The 18,137-nt window shown below is 48.0% G+C and overlaps 1 protein-coding gene across 3 annotated transcripts in view; it reads left to right on the forward strand.

Annotated features, from left to right (window-relative positions):
- The window catches only part of c16h14orf180 (chromosome 16 C14orf180 homolog), a 49,641-nt gene that overhangs the window by 12,848 nt on the left and 18,656 nt on the right, over positions 1 to 18,137 (forward strand). For 2 of the 3 annotated variants that reach the window (XM_052145901.1, XM_052145902.1), the window contains exon 5: positions 9,670 to 9,735. The exons of the other annotated variant lie outside the window; for it this stretch is intronic. In XM_052145901.1, coding sequence (XP_052001861.1) covers positions 9,670 to 9,735 — 66 coding nt within the window. The remainder of the gene's footprint in view (positions 1 to 9,669; positions 9,736 to 18,137) is intronic. 3 annotated transcript variants of the gene reach the window in all.

Raw genomic sequence — 18,137 nt, forward strand, 5'->3', positions numbered from 1 at the left:
TCAAGACAAAAAAAGTGCTGTTATAATAGCCGTTCTACAATATTTTGTTAATTTCCATCTGCAATTTTTTAAAGAGTGCACTGTAAAAAATAAATAATTGTCAGGTAACTTTTTAATGTGCTTCATGTGCTTAACTGGTTTTATTCAAGTCAAAATATCAAAAAAATAATACAAATATTATTTGTATAATAGTATATGACTGAATTTATGTGATAAGGTTAAGTTACACCAACCAAAATACTTTTAATGGCCAGATTCGGTAGAAATAGTACCTTAATAGGTTATATCACTACTCTTAGGCCACATCTACACATGTTCACCTTTTGTATTGTGGGTTTTATTAGTTTGCTACAAGTGTGTGTTTTTCTGGGATCTATGGAAAGCTGATTATTTATGCTGCGATAGGAATCCCTGTCATTTTGAGCCATGTGGGCACTCATAAAGAAAGAGGAAGAGAAAGGTGACTTGTGTTACGTGAGTCTCAAGGTTTCGAATGATACTGGAACACTCTGACTCAGGTGTCTTCTTTCCTCAGAAGTTAACATGATGAGGCAGTCTTTTGTAAGGCCACTACCACATGCACTTCAGAACATTTATGTCCAACTGTTGGTAGTGCTTGGGGACTAACCTGATTGTTGAGGGAGACAATTTGCTGGTGCTATGGAGAGAGGATGACATTAAACTTGAATGGGAACGAGATTGTTTTATCGCTACCCCAATAAGATAATGTTTCAGAGAACAATTAATTGCGGTAGTAGCAACACTCTATTTGTATGTAATCCCTTAAGTGGGTCAGGTAACTCTGGAAACATCAATGGGGTAGATCTTTCGACCAAGATCTGTCGGCCAACTAGGGCAGCAGTGGTTGAAGTTGTTGCTCAAATAGATTAAGCATTTTTGTTTAAACACTCCTCAGAAAATATGTAAACTGAATTGGTCATAATGGCAAAATAAACTTTACAGTGTGATCAAGACCTAAGAGGAATTGGATACTGAGGATAATTATTTTCCAATAATGATCGGCTGACTGTACTATCTCACTTATTAAATTGGCTTGTTACCAATAATTGACCATTATGTGCACATTAAATTGATTTGAGTTTGAATAATTCCATCATGTGAGGAGAAAGACTTCAAAGTGATATGAGAGACATAAAACTTATGTAGGAAATCGGTTGCCCTGGACAATGGACAAATATACAGTTTAACGGACACTATAACAAAAATTGTCCACATATGTTAATGCCACATTTGACTAATCAGAATCAAGTATTCCAGATAACACTTAAGATAATATGCTCAACAATATTTAGTATAAAGAAATGTTGCTTTTATAATTGAGTATTGATGTTCTTATTTTTTAAAAAGCTATGGTTAAAAATGCTGGTTTAACCTGACTGCCAGTTATTACTGAATCAAAAGTTACAACAGACTTAATACATCCCAATTAATATACAGAAACATCAATATATAGTTATTTAGATTTCAAATAACTTGGATTGAATAGGAAGTGATTTTCCCTTTTAAATCTTTCAATGTTGGGCCAGGAAATGCTCTTGTAGCTAAGAGCTTTGCCATGTTGTGTCCGATCAGATGTCCCCTGAGGACAATCCAAAACAGTGCAAACCAACACCTAGTCATTATTAATTAAAGCAGGACCATAATAACTACATACTGGCATATGTATTGACTGAAAAAGGTCAAACCATGTAGCATACAGTGTAAGGAAAACATATGTGAACCCTTTAGATGTTTTTCTCCATTAAATGGTAAATGGTCTGCACTAATATAGCGCCTTTTTAACATTAACGGTATTCAAAACACTTTACACTGTGACTCATTCACCCGTTCACGCACACATTCACACACCAATGATGGCAGAGCTGCCATGCAAGGTGCTAACCTGCCATTGGGAGCAATTTGGGGTTAAGTGTCTTGCCCAAGGACACTTTGGAATGTGGAGTCGTGTGGACCGGGAATCGAACCGCCAACCCTGCGATTGGTGGCAGACCTGCTCTACCACCTGAGCCACAGCTGCCCCTTTACCTGGTCATAAAATGTGATCTCATCATCAAAGTCACAAGTATATACCAACACAATGTGCTTAACCTTAATGCTTAAACAACACACAAACAATTATAATCTTTCATGTCTTTATTGAACACATCCCATCCAGCATTCGCAGTGCTGTAGAGAAAGTAAGTGAACCTTTGAATTTAATAACTGGTCGATCCTTTGGCAGCAATAACCTCAACCAAGCATTTCTGGTAGCTGCGGATTACCTCAGCACAATGCTGAGAAGGAATTTTGGTCCATTCTTCCTTTCGGAACTGCTTCAGCTCCGCCATATTGTGAACGGCTCTCTTAAGGTTTTCCACAGCATCACTAGTTAAGGTCTGGGATCTGACTGGGCCACTCCATAAAGGTGGATTTTCTTTTTTTTTAAGCCATTCTGTAGTTTAGTTGCTTCAATGTTTAAGGTTATTGTCCTGCTGCATCACTCAACTTCTACTGAGCTTCAGCTGGCACACAGTCATCCTGACATTATCCTGTAGGATATCTTGATAAACTTGAGAATATATTTTTCCCTCTATGATGGCAAGTGGTCCAGGCCCCGGAGCAGTAAAGTAACCTTAAATCATCAAATAAAATACAATCACTTTATTGTCACTCAACCACATAAACAAGTGCAACAGTGGATGAAAGTCTTGGGTGCGGTTCTGAGCAAAATAACAGTCATGACATGTACAGTATTCAATACACACAATATAGAATGCACATACACAAAATATAGAATACACAGTATACAATATGAATGAGGCAGCAGAGAGGGGGGCGCTCAGGCACAAATGGGGGGTGTTACTCAGAGGTACTCAACAGGCGGCCTGCGCAAAAATCTTTTCAGCTCTTCTCCTTAGCCTATGTCTTCGTCTTGCTCGGATTACTGCTGCCACTTCACCAGGAGGATATGCCAGGAGAGCCGCTTCCTAAGTTACACATGCTTTTAAGAGGCGGAGAATTTTCAGCGCAAAATAGAGGCGCCTTCACCGGCTTTTTCTGTACATAACGCGGAATACATAATTAGGCGCATAATTAGTGCTCAGGGCTCACACTAATGACCGTAATTAATTAAAAAAATGTGGCTGTTTTTGACGTAGTTTTTTCTTCGGTTCAGTTCAGGTGGCCGAGCTGTTGTCGTCTTTGTTCGTCATTTGAAATCAAATGACCGTTTGTAGGCTATTCAAATTTGAAGCCTAGTATATATTGCCTAATTGAGTCGCTGAACGACCGCTGCTTTTTCATTGGCCATTTAGGTTAGTTACGTTATTGTTCACGTGATTGGTTCATCTTAAAAAAATTTGTGTGTGAGCCTGAGTTTGTTTGAATTTCTAAATACATTTGCAATACCTTTCAAACAATCCATGTGTTTTTGCATTTTTTTCAAAACACAATATTACTCAACTTGAGGCTTTTACATGTAGTTTAAATACAATAAGAAACATCTGTTTCAGTTTTTTTTTTTTACCAAAAACTCAGGCTTCAGGTATCAGTGTTGCAATTGTTTGGCTGTAATAGTATTTCTGAAGTGTTTTTGTTTTTTTTTAGGGGGGGAGTTAAGAGGATCATGAAGAGGTCAAGGGGCGTTTGTTCAAAAAAGGTTGAGAACCACTGCTGTAGGCTGTTTCATCATTGTCAGTGATCAGACCTACATCTGTCATATCATCAGCAAACGTATTGATGCAATTGGAGCTGTGTGGTGACACATTATCATGTGTGTACAGGGAATACAGGAGTGGGCTGAGAACACAGCCCTGCGGGCTGTTGAAGGTCAGTGTTGAAGAGATGTTGCTGCCCATTCTAACCACCTGGTGTCTGCTTGACAGAAAGTCCAGGGTCCAGCTGCACAGCGAGCTGTTTGAGCCCAGAGCCCGGAGTTTCACATTAAGCTTGGAGGGCACTATGGTGTTGAATGCTGAGCTGTAGTCTACAAACAGCTTTCTCACATATGTGTTCCTTTTTTCCAGGAGGGAGAGAGCAGTGTGTAGTGTATATGCAATGGCATCATCAGTGGAGTGGTTGTTGCAGTATACAAACAGCAGTGAGTCCAGTGAGGCAGGCAGCACAGAGGAGATGTAATCTCTGATTAGTCTATCAAAGCATTTGCTGATGATGGCGGTCAGAGCAACAGGACACCAGTCATTTAAGCAAGTGATTTTGGATTGATTTGGTACAGGCACAATGGTGGATGTTTTAAAGCATGTGGGGATGACAGACAAGGAGAGGGAAAGGTTGAAAATGTCCATAAAAACACCAGCCAGTTGTTTCGCACATGCTCTGATAATGTGGCTCGGATACCATCTGGACCAGTGGCTTTACGGATATTCACCCGTCAGAAGGATCGGGTTACAACCGCAACTGCCGCTTTGGCCGCGAGAGCTCTCTCCCTGAGGGCGGTGTTATTTCCCTCAAAACGAGCATAAAAGTATTAAGCTCATACGGGAGAGAGGCAGCGGTGTTGTTTTTATTCCCTTTGAAGTCCGTGATGATATTAATTCCCTGCCACATGCTTCTAGAGTAGGTGGTGTTGAACTGTCCTTCGATCTTGTCCCTGTACTGGCGTTTAGCTGCTCTGATACTTTGGCAGAGAGCATAACTGGCTTGTTTATGCTCCTCCGCGTTCCCGGAATTAAAAGTCGAGGTCCGCACATTAAGTGCCGCACGAACATTGCTGTTAATCCACTTCCGTTTTTTTTGTTATGGTAGATCCAAATAGTTTTGTTCGGTACTACATCATCTGTCGTTCTGAGGGTGAGTGCTTCCTGTTTAAGTTTCTGCCTGTACGAGGGCAGAATCAGAACTGAAGAGTGGTTTGATTTGCCAAATGGTGGGTGGGGGAGGGAAAGGTCGACAAAGAAGGATGAAAAATTCCAGATCTGGAGAGCATAAAGACTTGATAGAATGAACGTTCCTCTGATCACACCAGGATTAGTTGATCATAAAACATACACCACCGCCTCTGCTTTTACCTGAGAGCTCTTTTGCTCTGTCTGCTCTGAGAACCCCACTTGTTCGATGGCTGAGTCTGGAATCGCAGACATCCAAGTTTCTGTAAGGCAGATAATGCAGCAGTCGCTCGTTGGAAAGAGATCCGCAGAGCTTGTTGTCCAGAGACTGAATATTTGGCAGTTGAATACTGGGTAAAGGGGGTCGATTTGCATGACGTCTTTTTCTGATGAGAACGCCAGCTCTCCCTTCCCCTTTTCCGGCTGCATTTCCTCAGCCGGGATGCCTAGACAAAGGGCTCTGCTGGCATGTTTGAAAACAGCGGGTTGGCATTGAGGTATTTAAAGTCCAGTTTTCAGTGTGCTATTTCAGAACCAATGTCCAAAAGTGTTTGTCTATCGTAGACAATAAGGCAGACAACATCCAAGACAAAAAACATAAGAATTGTAGACCAAACAAACAAAAAATTGGATGGCCATTTTCATGGTTGTGAGTAGTCAAAGTACTAAATCATCTCCATTTATAGATAAACTGTGGACAAATTCATATCTAAGCTCTTCAAGATAACTTTGTAACCCTTTCCAGCTTTATGCACAGCAGCAATTCTTGATCGTAGGTCTTCTGAGATCTTTTTTTATGCTTTATTTTGAAGCAAACTCAAAATGATTGAGTGCTTTTTATAATTCAAAGTTACGCTAACCTACACCTCCAATCTTGTTTCATTAATTTGATGCTAAGTTTGCCAACTCTTTGCCAACTGACTCTAATTAGCTATAGTTGGCATCATTAGTCAAGGGGTTCACATAATTTTTCCAACCTACTCTGTGAATATTTTAATGATTTAAAAAAACTGTGCCTTTCATGTTATACTTTCCAACAAGTAACTTTAATAAATGTGATTTAAAAATGCTTAATAGTGTCATGATTCACATTTGTTTTGCCTTGTGTTTCCCCCAGACTACACTTCCCATAATTCCCTGCCCTCATCACTGCCAGCTGTTCCCTATTGTTCTCACCTGTGTTTCATTTGCTCATTTACCACTGTGTATATAATGACCTGATTTCTACCCAGTCTTTGTGAGTTGTTGTGTTTCTCCCTTGTTCATATGTACCAGTTCCCATTGTGGATGTTTCGTTTGTTTTATGTTTCCAGTTCTGCCTTGTTTCTGTGTTTACCAAGTTATTTTATACTTTACTTATATTCTTTATTATACTTCTTGCTGCATGTAGGTCCAGCTCTCTTGACTTCCTTCCAAACGTTACAGAACGACTCACCACAAAATGGATCTAGCGGCATATGTTGTGCAACTGAGCCAGGCGGACTTATCGATAAGGGAATACTCCCACTTCTTTAGCACTGTAGTCACAGCCACGTCTGAGTCTGCTTCACGCCATGTCACGGCCACATCTGTGTCTGCTTCACGCCATGTCACGGCCACGTCTGTGTCTGCTTCACGCCATGTCACAGCCACATCAGAGTCTGCTTCACGCCATGTCACGGCCACGTCTGAGTTCTTCTTCGCGCCATGTCACGGCCACGTCTGAGTCTGCTTCACGCCATGTCACGGCCACGTCAGAGTCTGCTTCACGCCATGTCACGGCCACGTCAGAGTCTGCTTCACGCCATGTCACGGCCACGTCAGAGTCTGCTTCACGCCATGTCACGGCCACGTCAGAGTCTGCTCCATACCAAGCCACAGCCAAGCCTTCCGCGACTCCTTGCTCCTGATGTCGATGTGTAGGGCCATGAAGACCCTTTCTCACAAATTTTCAGTGCCCTCACCTGCCACGGCCAAAGAGCCAATGCCCACGCCTGCACGGCCAATGAGCTGGAAGCCTCATCCATCCCAGAGCCAGCATTGCCAGCCTCTTCTCTCCCAGAGCCTGCGTTGACCCAGAGCCTGCGTTTCCAGCCTTGTATGTCTCGGAGCCTGCGTTGCCAGCCTCATCAATCCCAGAGCCAGTGCTGCCCACATCGGTCATCCGGAGGAGGAGGAGAAGAAAGCTTCTACCCTCATGTCTCTACCTGTGTACATGACCACGGTTGTCATTTACAAGTCTCTACACATGTTCACAACCACAGAGGTCGTTCCCGAGTCTCTGCCCTCGCCAATGTCCACAGAGGTCGTTCCCGAGTCTCTGCCCTCGCCAATGTCCACAGAGGTCGTTCCCGAGTCTCTGCCCACGACCACAGAGGTCGTTCCCGAGCCTCTGCCCATGCCCACGACCACGAGGTCGTTCCTGAGCCTCTGCCCATGTTCACGACAACAGAGGTCATTCCCGAGACTCTGCCCATACCTACGACCACAGAGGTTGTCCCCGAGTCTCCGCCAGCATTCACGACCACAGAAGTCATTACAGAGTTTCTGCCAGCATTCACAACCACAGAGATCATTCCTGAGTCTCTGCCCATGCCCACATCCACAGAGGTCGTTCCCGAGCCTCTGCCCATGTTCACGACCACAGAGGTCGTCCCTGAGTCTCCGCCAGCGTTCACGACCACAGAAGTCATTACAGAGTTTCTGCCAGCATTCACAACCACAGAGATCATTCCTGAGTCTCTGCCCATGCCCACAACCACAGAGGTCGTTCCCGAGTCTCTGCCAGCGTTCACGACCACAGAGGACATCCCCGAGTCTCTGCCAGCGTTCACGACCACAGAGGTTGTCCCCGAGTCTCTGCCAGCGTTCACGACCACAGAGATTGTCCCCGAGTCTCTGCCAGCATTCACGACCACAGAAGTCATACCTGAATCTCTGCCTGCCTTCACGACCACAGAGGTCGTTCCAGAGTCTTTGCCCATGACCATAGAGGTCATTCCCGAGTCTCTGCCAGTGTTCACGACCACAGAAGTCGTTCCAGAGTCTCTGCCAGTGTTCACGACCACAGAGGTCGTTCCAGAGTCTCTTCCCATGTTCATGACCATGGAGGTCATCACCCAGTCATCCAGGACTCTTTTTCTCGAGCTTCCCACGGCTCCACCTTCCACAGCTTTGCACTTCGAGCCTCCCATGGCTTTGCCCCTTGAGCCTGCCACGAATCTGCCTTATACGCCTTGGCCCCTCGAGCCTGCCATGGCTTTCAACCTGCATTCAAGATCTGTGCCGTGTCTTTCGGAAGCAAAAGACTAGGAAGGCGTCTAACCTGCGTGCCTTTTGATCCTGTGCTGATCAGCTGGCCCCCATCTTCACACAGTTCCTCAATAGATCACTGGAGCAGTGTGAAGTCCCTTGCTGCTTCATTATTGACTACAGACCTGTCACCCTGATGTTTGTGGTCATGAAGTCATTTGAGAGACTGGTGTTGGCCCACCTGAAGGACATCATTGGACCCTTTCTAGATCCCCTTCAATTTGCTTATCGAGCAAACAGGTCTGTGGATGATGCCGTCAACATGGCATTGCATCATATCCTGCCACATCTGGACAGACCGGGGACATATGCAAGGAACCGTTTTGTGGACTTCAGCTCGACTTTCAACACCATCCTCCCAACTAAGTTAATCCAACTTCCTATTCCCATGTCTATATTTCAGTGGATTTCTAGCTTTCTGACAGACAGGCATCAGCTTGTGAGACTGTGAGAAAATTCACTTCCAGCACCTGTACAATCAGCACTGGTGCCCCCCCAGGGATGTGTGCTGTCCCCACTACTCTTCTCACTCTACACCAATGACGGCACCACCAAGGACCCCTCTGTCAAGCTCCTAAAGTTTGCAGATGACACCACTGTCATTGGCCTCATACGAGATGACAGTGAGTCTGCATATAGAAAGGAGGTTGAATGGCTGGCTGTCTGGTGCAATCATAACAACCTGGATCTGAACACTCTCAAAACGGTGGAGATGATTGTGGACTTTAGGAGGAACACTCCAACACTGAACCCCCCCTCACTGGAAGCTCCTGTCACCAAGACAAATTCCTTGTATGTGTAAGCATACTTGGCAATAAAGCTGATTCTGATTCTGAGTATGACGTTTTGCTACAGTCGGCTGAGTGTTCATATTAAAATTTTCCACTGCAGGAAAGTTTTTCCTAGTTCCTGGAACTATTTCAGGTTCTTGTTGTTTTCCACCACATGGAACTAAAACCTGAAACTTTTTAGTACCTGTTCCTGAAGTGGTACTTTTCTTGCACAGTGTAACTATTTGGATAGAGTCAGAACAGCAAACACTCCTCGTTGGTCAAGAAAAATGCATCATAAGTGGCCTGGGCTCATAATTTGAGCCGCCTTACAACCTAGTTCAGCCAAATACCACTGCTGTCTGTGAAAATTGCTAGTCAACATACAACTGTACTGAATAAAACACAATGTAGTATTTCACTGTTATTATGAAGCTTGAGCCTGGAGTATTAGGAATCAGTGCAAGTGTAACACCATATGAACGGTATATTGAAGCGTCTCCAGAATATGTGGCTTGTCTTTTGGTTTTGTCATGTGTTCGCTTGTGTTGTTGTCTAGCGTGAGTGCATGTTGCTCTTGTGTCATTCTGGCAGCATGCACTCATGTCTATTGTTTGTGTGAGTGTTAGCATGAGTGCATGTTGCTCTCGTGTCATTCTAGCAGCATGTACTCATGTCTATTGTTTGTGTCTGTCGTTTGTGTAAGTGGTGGATTTGTTTTGGATTCTCATTGACATGCACTCCTCTGTCTTGAATGATAACAGTGCAAACCAGGGGGTGGGTGTGACAACCGCCAAAGGAAGGGACGGAAACAGGCGTGAGCTTAAGGGGTAAGCTTTTTATTTCTCTATTAATTATACACAATATCGGTGTTGTAGGGTTTTTCCTTGGACGGGTTGTCGGGCCTCTCATGCTCCGTCGCTCCTGCCCTTTTATGCCGCTGTCCTCATGTTACTGAAATTAGACACAGGTGTTAGTCATCATTTTAGCTCAGGTGTGAGCGCCCTTACCGCTTTTCTCTCCCAGACGGGCGCTTGACCACGCCCCCGCTGCCACATACCCCCACCAGGCCGGGGCGTCATCCGGCCTGCCTACCACTCCCCCCCATTTCTGGAGAGGAAGTCAGCGGCAGCCATCTGCACCCCCGGTCTGTGGACCACCTTGAACTTAAAAGGCTGGAGGGCCAGATACCAACGGGTGATCCGGGCGTTAGTATCTTTCATGCGGTGGAGCCTCTGCAGTGGGGCATGATCCGAGCAGAGGGTGAAGGCCCGCCCCAGCAGGTAGTATCGGAGGGTGAGGACCGCCCACTTGATAGCCAGACATTCCTTCTCTACGGTGCTGTACTTAGTCTCCCTCAAGGAGAGCTTCCGGCTAATGTACAGCACCGGGCGCTCCTCTCCCTCCACCACCTGCGAGAGTACGGCCCCCAACCCTCTGTCTGAAGCGTCCGTCTGCAAAAAAAAAGGGAGAGAGAAGTCAGGTGCATGCAAACGCGGCCCCCCACAAAGTGCAGCTTTAATCTGTGTAAACGCCTGTTGGCACTGCTCCGACCACTGGACCGGATCTGGAGCCCCCTTTTTAGTAAGGTCAGTCAGCGGGCTGGTGACATCCGAATAATTAGGTACAAACCGTCTGTAATAGCTAGCCAGCCCCAGGAACTGCCTCACCCCCTTTTTGGTCTTGGGTCTAGGGCAAGTCGCAATCGCCGCGGTCTTGTCAATTTGGGGACGCACCTGGCTATGACCCAAGTGGAACCCCAGATACCGTACCACACGCCCAACTGCGCACTTTTTCGGGTTTGCCGTGAGCCCCGCCCGCCGCAGCGATCTCAGGACGGCCCTCAGATGTTGTAAGTGCCGCTGCCAATCATTGCTATAAATGATGATATCATCTAGATAGGCAGCGGCGTAAGCAGTATGCGGTCTGAGGATCCTATCCATGAGGCGCTGAAACGTGGCTGGTGCCCCGAACAAACCAAAAGGAAGCGTCACGAATTGGTGTAATCCGAACGGCGTGGTGAAGGCCGTTTTTTCACGGGATATTGGTGTCAAGGGGATCTGCCAATAACCCTTCATTAGATCCAAGGTCGAATAAAACCGAGCAGTACCTAACCGATCGAGCAGTTCATCAACACGGGGCATTGGGTACGCGTCAAATTTAGACACCGCATTGACTTTTCTATAATCCACACAGAAACGTACAGACCCGTCGCTCTTGGGAACAAGGACGACCGGGCTGGACCAATCGCTATGAGATTCTTCTATTACTCCCATGTCAAGCATCGCGTCCAATTCTTCCCGAACTATTTTCTTTTCGTGTTCGGGCAAGCGATAGGGGCGGCAACGTACCACTACGCCCGGCTCGGTCTCGATGTGGTGTTGTATGATGTCTGTGCGGCCCGGTAGAGGAGAGAACACGTCTGCAAACTCCTTTTGTAGTTCGGAAACCTCTGTGAGTTGGCGTGGGGAGAGATGGTCTCCACAAGGAACCGGGGTGTTAGGATTGCAGGCTTTGTTTACCTCCGGTCCGAGCTCCGCCGTCTCCGGAACTACTGTTGCCAACGTCACAGAGGCCGCCTCTTCCCTCCACAATTTCAGGAGGTTGAGGTGATATATTTGACGCGCGCCCCCTCTATCGGTACGTTTAACCTCATAATCGAGATCCCCAACTCGTCGTGTGACCACAAAGGGTCCTTGCCACTTGGCGAGTAATTTCGAGCTCGATGTTGGGAGTAGTACAAGTACTTTATCGCCCGGTGCAAATTCCCGTAGCTGAGCACCCCTGTCATACAGCCGGCATTGGCGTTCTTGAGCCTGGAGCAAATTCTCCTGTGTTAATTGCCCCAGTGTGTGTGGAGTTTTGCTCGAAGATCAAGAACGTATTGAATTTCATTTTTAGCATTAGAAGGTCCCTCCTCCCAAGCTTCACGGATGACGTTGAGGACCCCGCGTGGGCGTCGCCCGTACAGCAGCTCAAATGGGGAAAATCCCGTGGAGGCTTGCGGAACTTCTCGTACTGCGAATAACAGGGGGTCCAGCCACTTATCCCAATTCCTAGCGTCTTAGTGCACGAATTTACGAATCATATTTTTGAGTGTTTTATTAAATCGTTCCACCAGTCCATCCGTCTGAGGATGGTACACGCTAGTGCTTGAATCGACTTAATGCCCAATAGTTCGGTAAAGTTCGCGAAGTGTTCGTGACATAAAAGTAGTGCCTTGGTCGGTGAGGATTTATTTCGGAACCCCCACCCGGGAGATTATCTTGAAGAGTGCCCCGGCAACACTACGTGCTGAGATGTTGCTCAGAGGCACTGCTTCCGGATATCGCGTTGCGTAATCCACCAGGACTAACACAAAGCGATGTCCGCGTGACGTCCATTCTAATGGCCCGACGAGGTCCATTCCAATTCTCTCGAAGGGAACCTCGATCAATGGAAGGAGGTGCAAAGGGTGTTTTGGGGGGGCCCGGTGGGTTTACCAGCTGACATTCACGGCACGCCGCACACCACCTGCGGACGTCGCCGCCAATGCCCGGCCAATAGAAACGGGCTATTAGACGAAAAACTGTTTTCCGTTCCCCTAGGTGACCGGCCATAGGATTATAGTGAGCCGCCTGGAAAACCATTTCCCGGCGGCTCTGTGGAATCAACATTTGTGTCACCTCCTCCTTTGTTTGAGCGTCCTGCGTCACTCTGTACAACCGATCTTTAATAACTGAAAAATACGGATATGAAATGGCGATACCCGGCCGGAGTTGTTGACCATCGATTACTCTCACTTGGTCAAAAGCGTGCTTAAGGGTTTCATCCCGTGACTGCTCCAAGGGAAAGTCCCCCTCAGGGAACTCCCTGAGAGGAGGGTTGACCCCCTCGCCCTGTCGCTCGGAGAAGCCGAGGACGGCCCCGGCTCCGCCTCCCCTGCCAAAGCATCGCACATCACACACCTCTTCACTTTCATGCAGGACCCATCCGCACAAACTCCCCCTAATACACTTCTAAAATTCAGCCAATCAGTACCCAAGATTAGCGGATGGGTGAGGCGGGAACTAACCGCTGCCTCCACACTATGTTTTTCTCCCCGGAATTTGATCGCTAAAGTCACCATGGGGTACTTGTGAATATCCCCATGCACACACCTCACCCTCACCCGTTTAGCTGTGCCCAAAGCCCCGGGTTGAACCAAGCGTTGGTGGATGGTGGTCTGATTACAGCCGGTATCCATCAATGCTTGGTATGTACCCCCCTGGATCCTTACCGGGACCCGGTACGCTCCAGCCCGACCGGGGGCAGCCTGCGGGACATCGGAGACCCGCACCACTGTCCCCACCTCCATCAGCGGACACTGATCCCGGAAGTGGTCCGGGTCTCCGCACCTCCAGCAGACCAGCCCAGGCGCCACGGCCGCACCCGTGCTGGCGGGTGCCACCACCTGAGGAGGAGAGCGGCTGAAGGACGGGGAAGGGTTAGGCGGATTCTCCCACTGCCGGGAAGTTGGCCTGGTGTATCCTCCACGCCTGCGCGGGGCAGGAACGGGCCCTGGGGAGAGAGCAGAGCGAGAGGAAACAGGGGGGGGAGAAGCAGGGGAAGACACAGGGGAAGGGGAGAGAGACAGAGAGGGGGAGGGCTCATCCGCCCTCGGTATCGCAGCCAAGTGGTCCTCCGCGAGCTGAACAGCTGCCTCCAGCGACGCCGGGCGGTGGCACTGGACCCATTCCGCCGTTCTCCTGGGCAGTCGTTGGCGCGAATTGCTCCAGTACCACCTGATCGATGACTCCCTCGACGTCGCGGTCCCCCCGCGAGCAGCCACCGCCGACAGGCGTCCCGGAGCCGTTGAGCAAACGCAAACGGGCGGTCGGACTTCTCAAGCTTCATGCTCCGGAAGAGCTGGCATTCTCCTCCGGGCTCCGACCAACCCGTTGCAGAATGGCCCTCTTTAGGTCAGAGTAAGCCAGGAGGTTAGTCGCCGGCAGTTGTTGTGCCGGCGAGTTGTGCTTCCCCGGACAGGAGAGGAATTAGACGGGCTGCCCACTGTTCGGGCGGCCAGCCCCAGATTTCAGCCGTCTTCTCAAATAAGTCGAGGAAGGCCTCAGGATCATCTGCTACCCCCATCTTCTGTAACGTGGGCGGGGGCAGCGTAGCGTGAGTGTCTGGGGTCGCGGCTGGGGCCGACGCAGCCTCCTGGCTGAGGAGGCTCCGGATAGCGAGTCGGTCCTCTGCCTGAGCCCGCATGATCTCGAAGAACCGCCGATCTTGATCCTGCCGGAGCTCAAGCAGGGATTGTTGGTGGCCTTGATGGAGAGTAGCGAGGGACTGGAGGATTTCTGCCAGCTGGTAGGACTCTATGGGGCGAGCTTGTTCCATAACTCATAAAAAAAAAAAAAAAAATGTTCCCGGGTTTCGCACCAATGTGACAACCGCCAAAGGAAGGGACGGAAACAGGCGTGAGCTTAAGGGGTAAGCTTTTTATTTCTCTATTAATTATACACAATATCGGTGTTGTAGGGTTTTTCCTTGGACGGGTTGTCGGGCCTCTCATGCCCCGTCGCTCCTGCCCTTTTATGCCGCTCTCCTCATGTTACTGAAATTAGACACAGGTGTTAGTCATCATTTTAGCTCAGGTGTGAGCACCCTTACCGCTTTTCTCTCCCGGACGGGCGCTTGACCACGCCCCCGCTGCCACAGTGGGGTTATCTTATTATTAGTTTATGGTCCCCACCAGTGATCCCTTGTTACCCTCCTGATTTCTCTCTTTAAATAGATACGTCACAGGTGCATCATCAGATCTTTTGTCTTCAGATCACTGTGTGTGTTGTGTTTCATGAGCCTGTCAGAAACTTTCTACTTTCCTCTGTTTGGAGTTAGATTTTGTTAGGCAGTGCGCAGAAACCGTTCTCTTTTTATTAAAAAAAAATAATAAATGACTGAAAGACAGAGTAAGCGGTGTGTGTTCCCTTGTTTACGCTCTATGGCTGAGAGGGACACAAACCAGTTTTGTTTTGGGGGTTGTTTGGGGGAAGAGCATGCTGCTCTTGCGTTGGGGCGGGGCAGGTGCTAGCATTGCGATCTGTTCTCAGTCAAAATGCTTTGCACTCGTATTGCTTTCTTCCAAGAGACAGTGCCCACACTTCCATCGTGGGGCTCTCGTATGGATCTGGCTGAGGTGCGAAAGACTGGTCCATCCCTATCGCTCGCTCTCTCCCCAGATCCAGCTGTTCCTTCATGTGATCCTGAACCACGCTCCGGCGCCTCTTCGTTTCATGAGGGGGAACGTGAATCTCTTGAGTCTGCAGACTTCGAGTTACCAACCTCCGAGCATTCCAGGCATGATAATAAATCATCGGAGGAATTACTCAATGTGATTACTCGTGCGGTGGCCAGGCTTCAATTAGACTGGCCACGCGAACAAGAGACCCCCCCATCCTTCTCGATGCCCCGGTTCGCCTTCTGGCTTATTTGGTGATGCTATGAATGTAGTTATCACCAGGTTCCAGGAGGCGAAAAGTCACGAGGAAGCCTTTGGGCAATTACTTCCTTGCGCACTCAGGGTGAGGGCCCTGGTCTTTCTAGAAGGGAGGCTTAGAAACAATGTGTGGTGAGTCGTGCTCCCCCTGTAAAGACTGGGGACCAGCTCATCGCCCTCAGCAGCCCCCAAAGCAAGATCTCAAGGCAGTAATTTCTAAGAGGAAAAAACCCTGACGGTCTTGTGCCCAGCCTTGTGGGGGTAGCCCTCCTTGGGACGGGGCGAGTGTATCATCCACTTCTACCCACCCGATATCTGCCGCCTCTGGTGTTTCGGGAGTTAGAGGCTTCCATCGAAATGTTGGGTGTACTGTTGCTTCCTGCCTTAATCCAGGACACGGAACACTCAACATCCCCTCAACAGAAAGTGTAAAAATTAATACCCATCTCAGAGAACCTGGCAGCGTGGAAACTTCTGCCAGGTATTTCTATGTGGGTCCTAAGAACAGTAGAAAAAGGCTACAGAGTTAAATTAATTCGCCGTCCTCTGCATTTCAACGGCATGTCTACTGTGGAAAGAACTGCTAAATCTCTTGGTCAAAGGGGCCATAGAACATGTTCCCCTTCCAGAAAAAGAGTCAGGTTATTACAGCAGATACTTCCTGGTTCCCAAAAAGGGTGGGGGGTTGCGTCCGGTCTTGGATCTTCGAGGCATGAATCGCTCAGTCAGGGCCTTCAAGTTCATGATGCTAACTTTCAAGATGGCCGTGTCCCAAATCCAACATCACGATTCCAAAATTCCTGAGGTTCGATTTCGGGGGCAAAGCCTTCCAATATCGGGTTCTTCCATTCGGCCTAGCCCTATCACCCCGCACATTCACAAAATGCATGGATGTAGCACTGGCTCCTTTGCGACTCCGGGGCATCCGCATTCTGATTTACATAGACGACTGGCTGATACTAGCACAGTCTCAAGAACTCCATTCAGAACACCCTGAGCAAAGTCAGGATAGGCCAAGGTTGCACTGTTCCTCAGTATCAACGAATATTAGGTCTCATGGTATCTGCGTCCTCGGTGATCCCTTTTGGCCTTCTGCACATAAGACCATTTCAGATTTCATCCAAGGGCCAGTCCTCTAAGGCTAATAAGGTTTACATGCTGCACGCTTCGTACCCTTTCTATGTGGTTCAGACCACGGTTCCTTACTTTTGGTCCCACTCTAGGTACGTCTTTCCATCGTAAGTTGCTAATGACAGACGCATCCCTGACGGAGGAGTGGGGAGTGGTCTTAAGTTGTTGTCCAGCTCAAGGGAATGGGAGGGTCATCAGCTCGATTGGCACATCAACTACCTCGAGATGATGGCTGTATTTCTGGCCCTGAAATACTTCCTCCAGCATTTGAGAGGCTGCCATATCCTGGTGCGGGTGGACAACACAGCACCATTCTCTTACATAAATCATCAAGGAGGTATACGTTCACGCCAGCTGAACACTCTGGCACGTCAGATTCTCCTTTGGGCCCAGGGAAAGCTCCTGTCAGTCAGGGCAGTTTATATCCCCCCCGAGGTAGTGGAACAAATCTGGGTGAGATTTTACAGGGCAGAAGTGGACCTCTTCACCTCTCAACAGACAGCGCAATGTCCCCTCTACTTCTCTCTGAGTCATTCAGCCCCCCTGGGTCTGGACACAGTGTTGTATACATGGCCCAGAATGCGCCTGTATGCGTTTCCCCCAGTTTCTCTGCTCCCAGGAGTCTTGGCCAGAGTTCGCCAGCTGGCCAAACAGGGTAAGGTTCTCGGAGATAATGTCTCTCCTCGACGGCTCGCCTTGGGCAATTCTGGACAGGAGGGACCTTCTGTCTCAGGCGCAGGGGACAATATTTCATATTGCCCAAGCTGTGGAACCTTCATAATTGGCCCCTGAAGGGTTCCAACTGAGGGACACTGGGCTTTCACCTGAAGTTATTGAGACCATTCTAAGTGCTAGGGCTCCCTCTACTAGACAAAGTTATGACAATAAATGGGGTGTCTTTGAAAGATGGTGCAGTGCACATCATTTTGTGGGAAAAAAAATCAGAGATGTCACCATGGCAAGGATAGCCTACTTATAGTTAATTTAGGCCATGGCTGGACTGGTAATCTGGCATACTGGGCATTTTCCCAGTGGGCCGACACACTTTGGGGCTGATCAGGGGCGGAATGGCCATTGGGAGAACTGAGCAGGCCGGTGGGTCGGCCGCGGAACAGACCGAATGGGCTGCGATGAGCTAAATGAGCCTTCGCGTTATGCAGAACGGATCACAAAATGGCGCAGCGATATGCAGAATAGGACAATGAACGACCAGGTGTGTCTTGTTAACCTTAATAGTACTTGTGTATTTAAGCACTCAAGATCTCTTGCCTTTGGTCAATTATTGTTATTGAAATGTTGGAATCAAGTAAATCAAATCAAATCTAGTCTAGTCTTTTGAATCTTTAGTTTTATTGTAAATAAACTAAAGCCAGAATGAGCCAAACCGGTATAGATTGGGTTTAGCGATCCCAAGATGCTTGCTACAAACGTTCCCTGTCAACTTAGAATTTTATCCTGAGTTCATGCTTAACTTTGAAGCACTTGCACATGAATGAGTGAAGTTTGCCCCAGACAGCCAATGCATGAATCTTCGAGAGTGTCAGCATGATTTATTATTATGTATGTATGAAGAATTTCTGTTTGCGTTCTATAACCCAAAATTTAACCTGCTGTGGAGCAGGTTAGCCATGTAGCATA

This window comes from Xyrauchen texanus, chromosome 16 (assembly GCF_025860055.1).
Source record: "Xyrauchen texanus isolate HMW12.3.18 chromosome 16, RBS_HiC_50CHRs, whole genome shotgun sequence".
NCBI lineage: Eukaryota > Metazoa > Chordata > Actinopteri > Cypriniformes > Catostomidae > Xyrauchen > Xyrauchen texanus.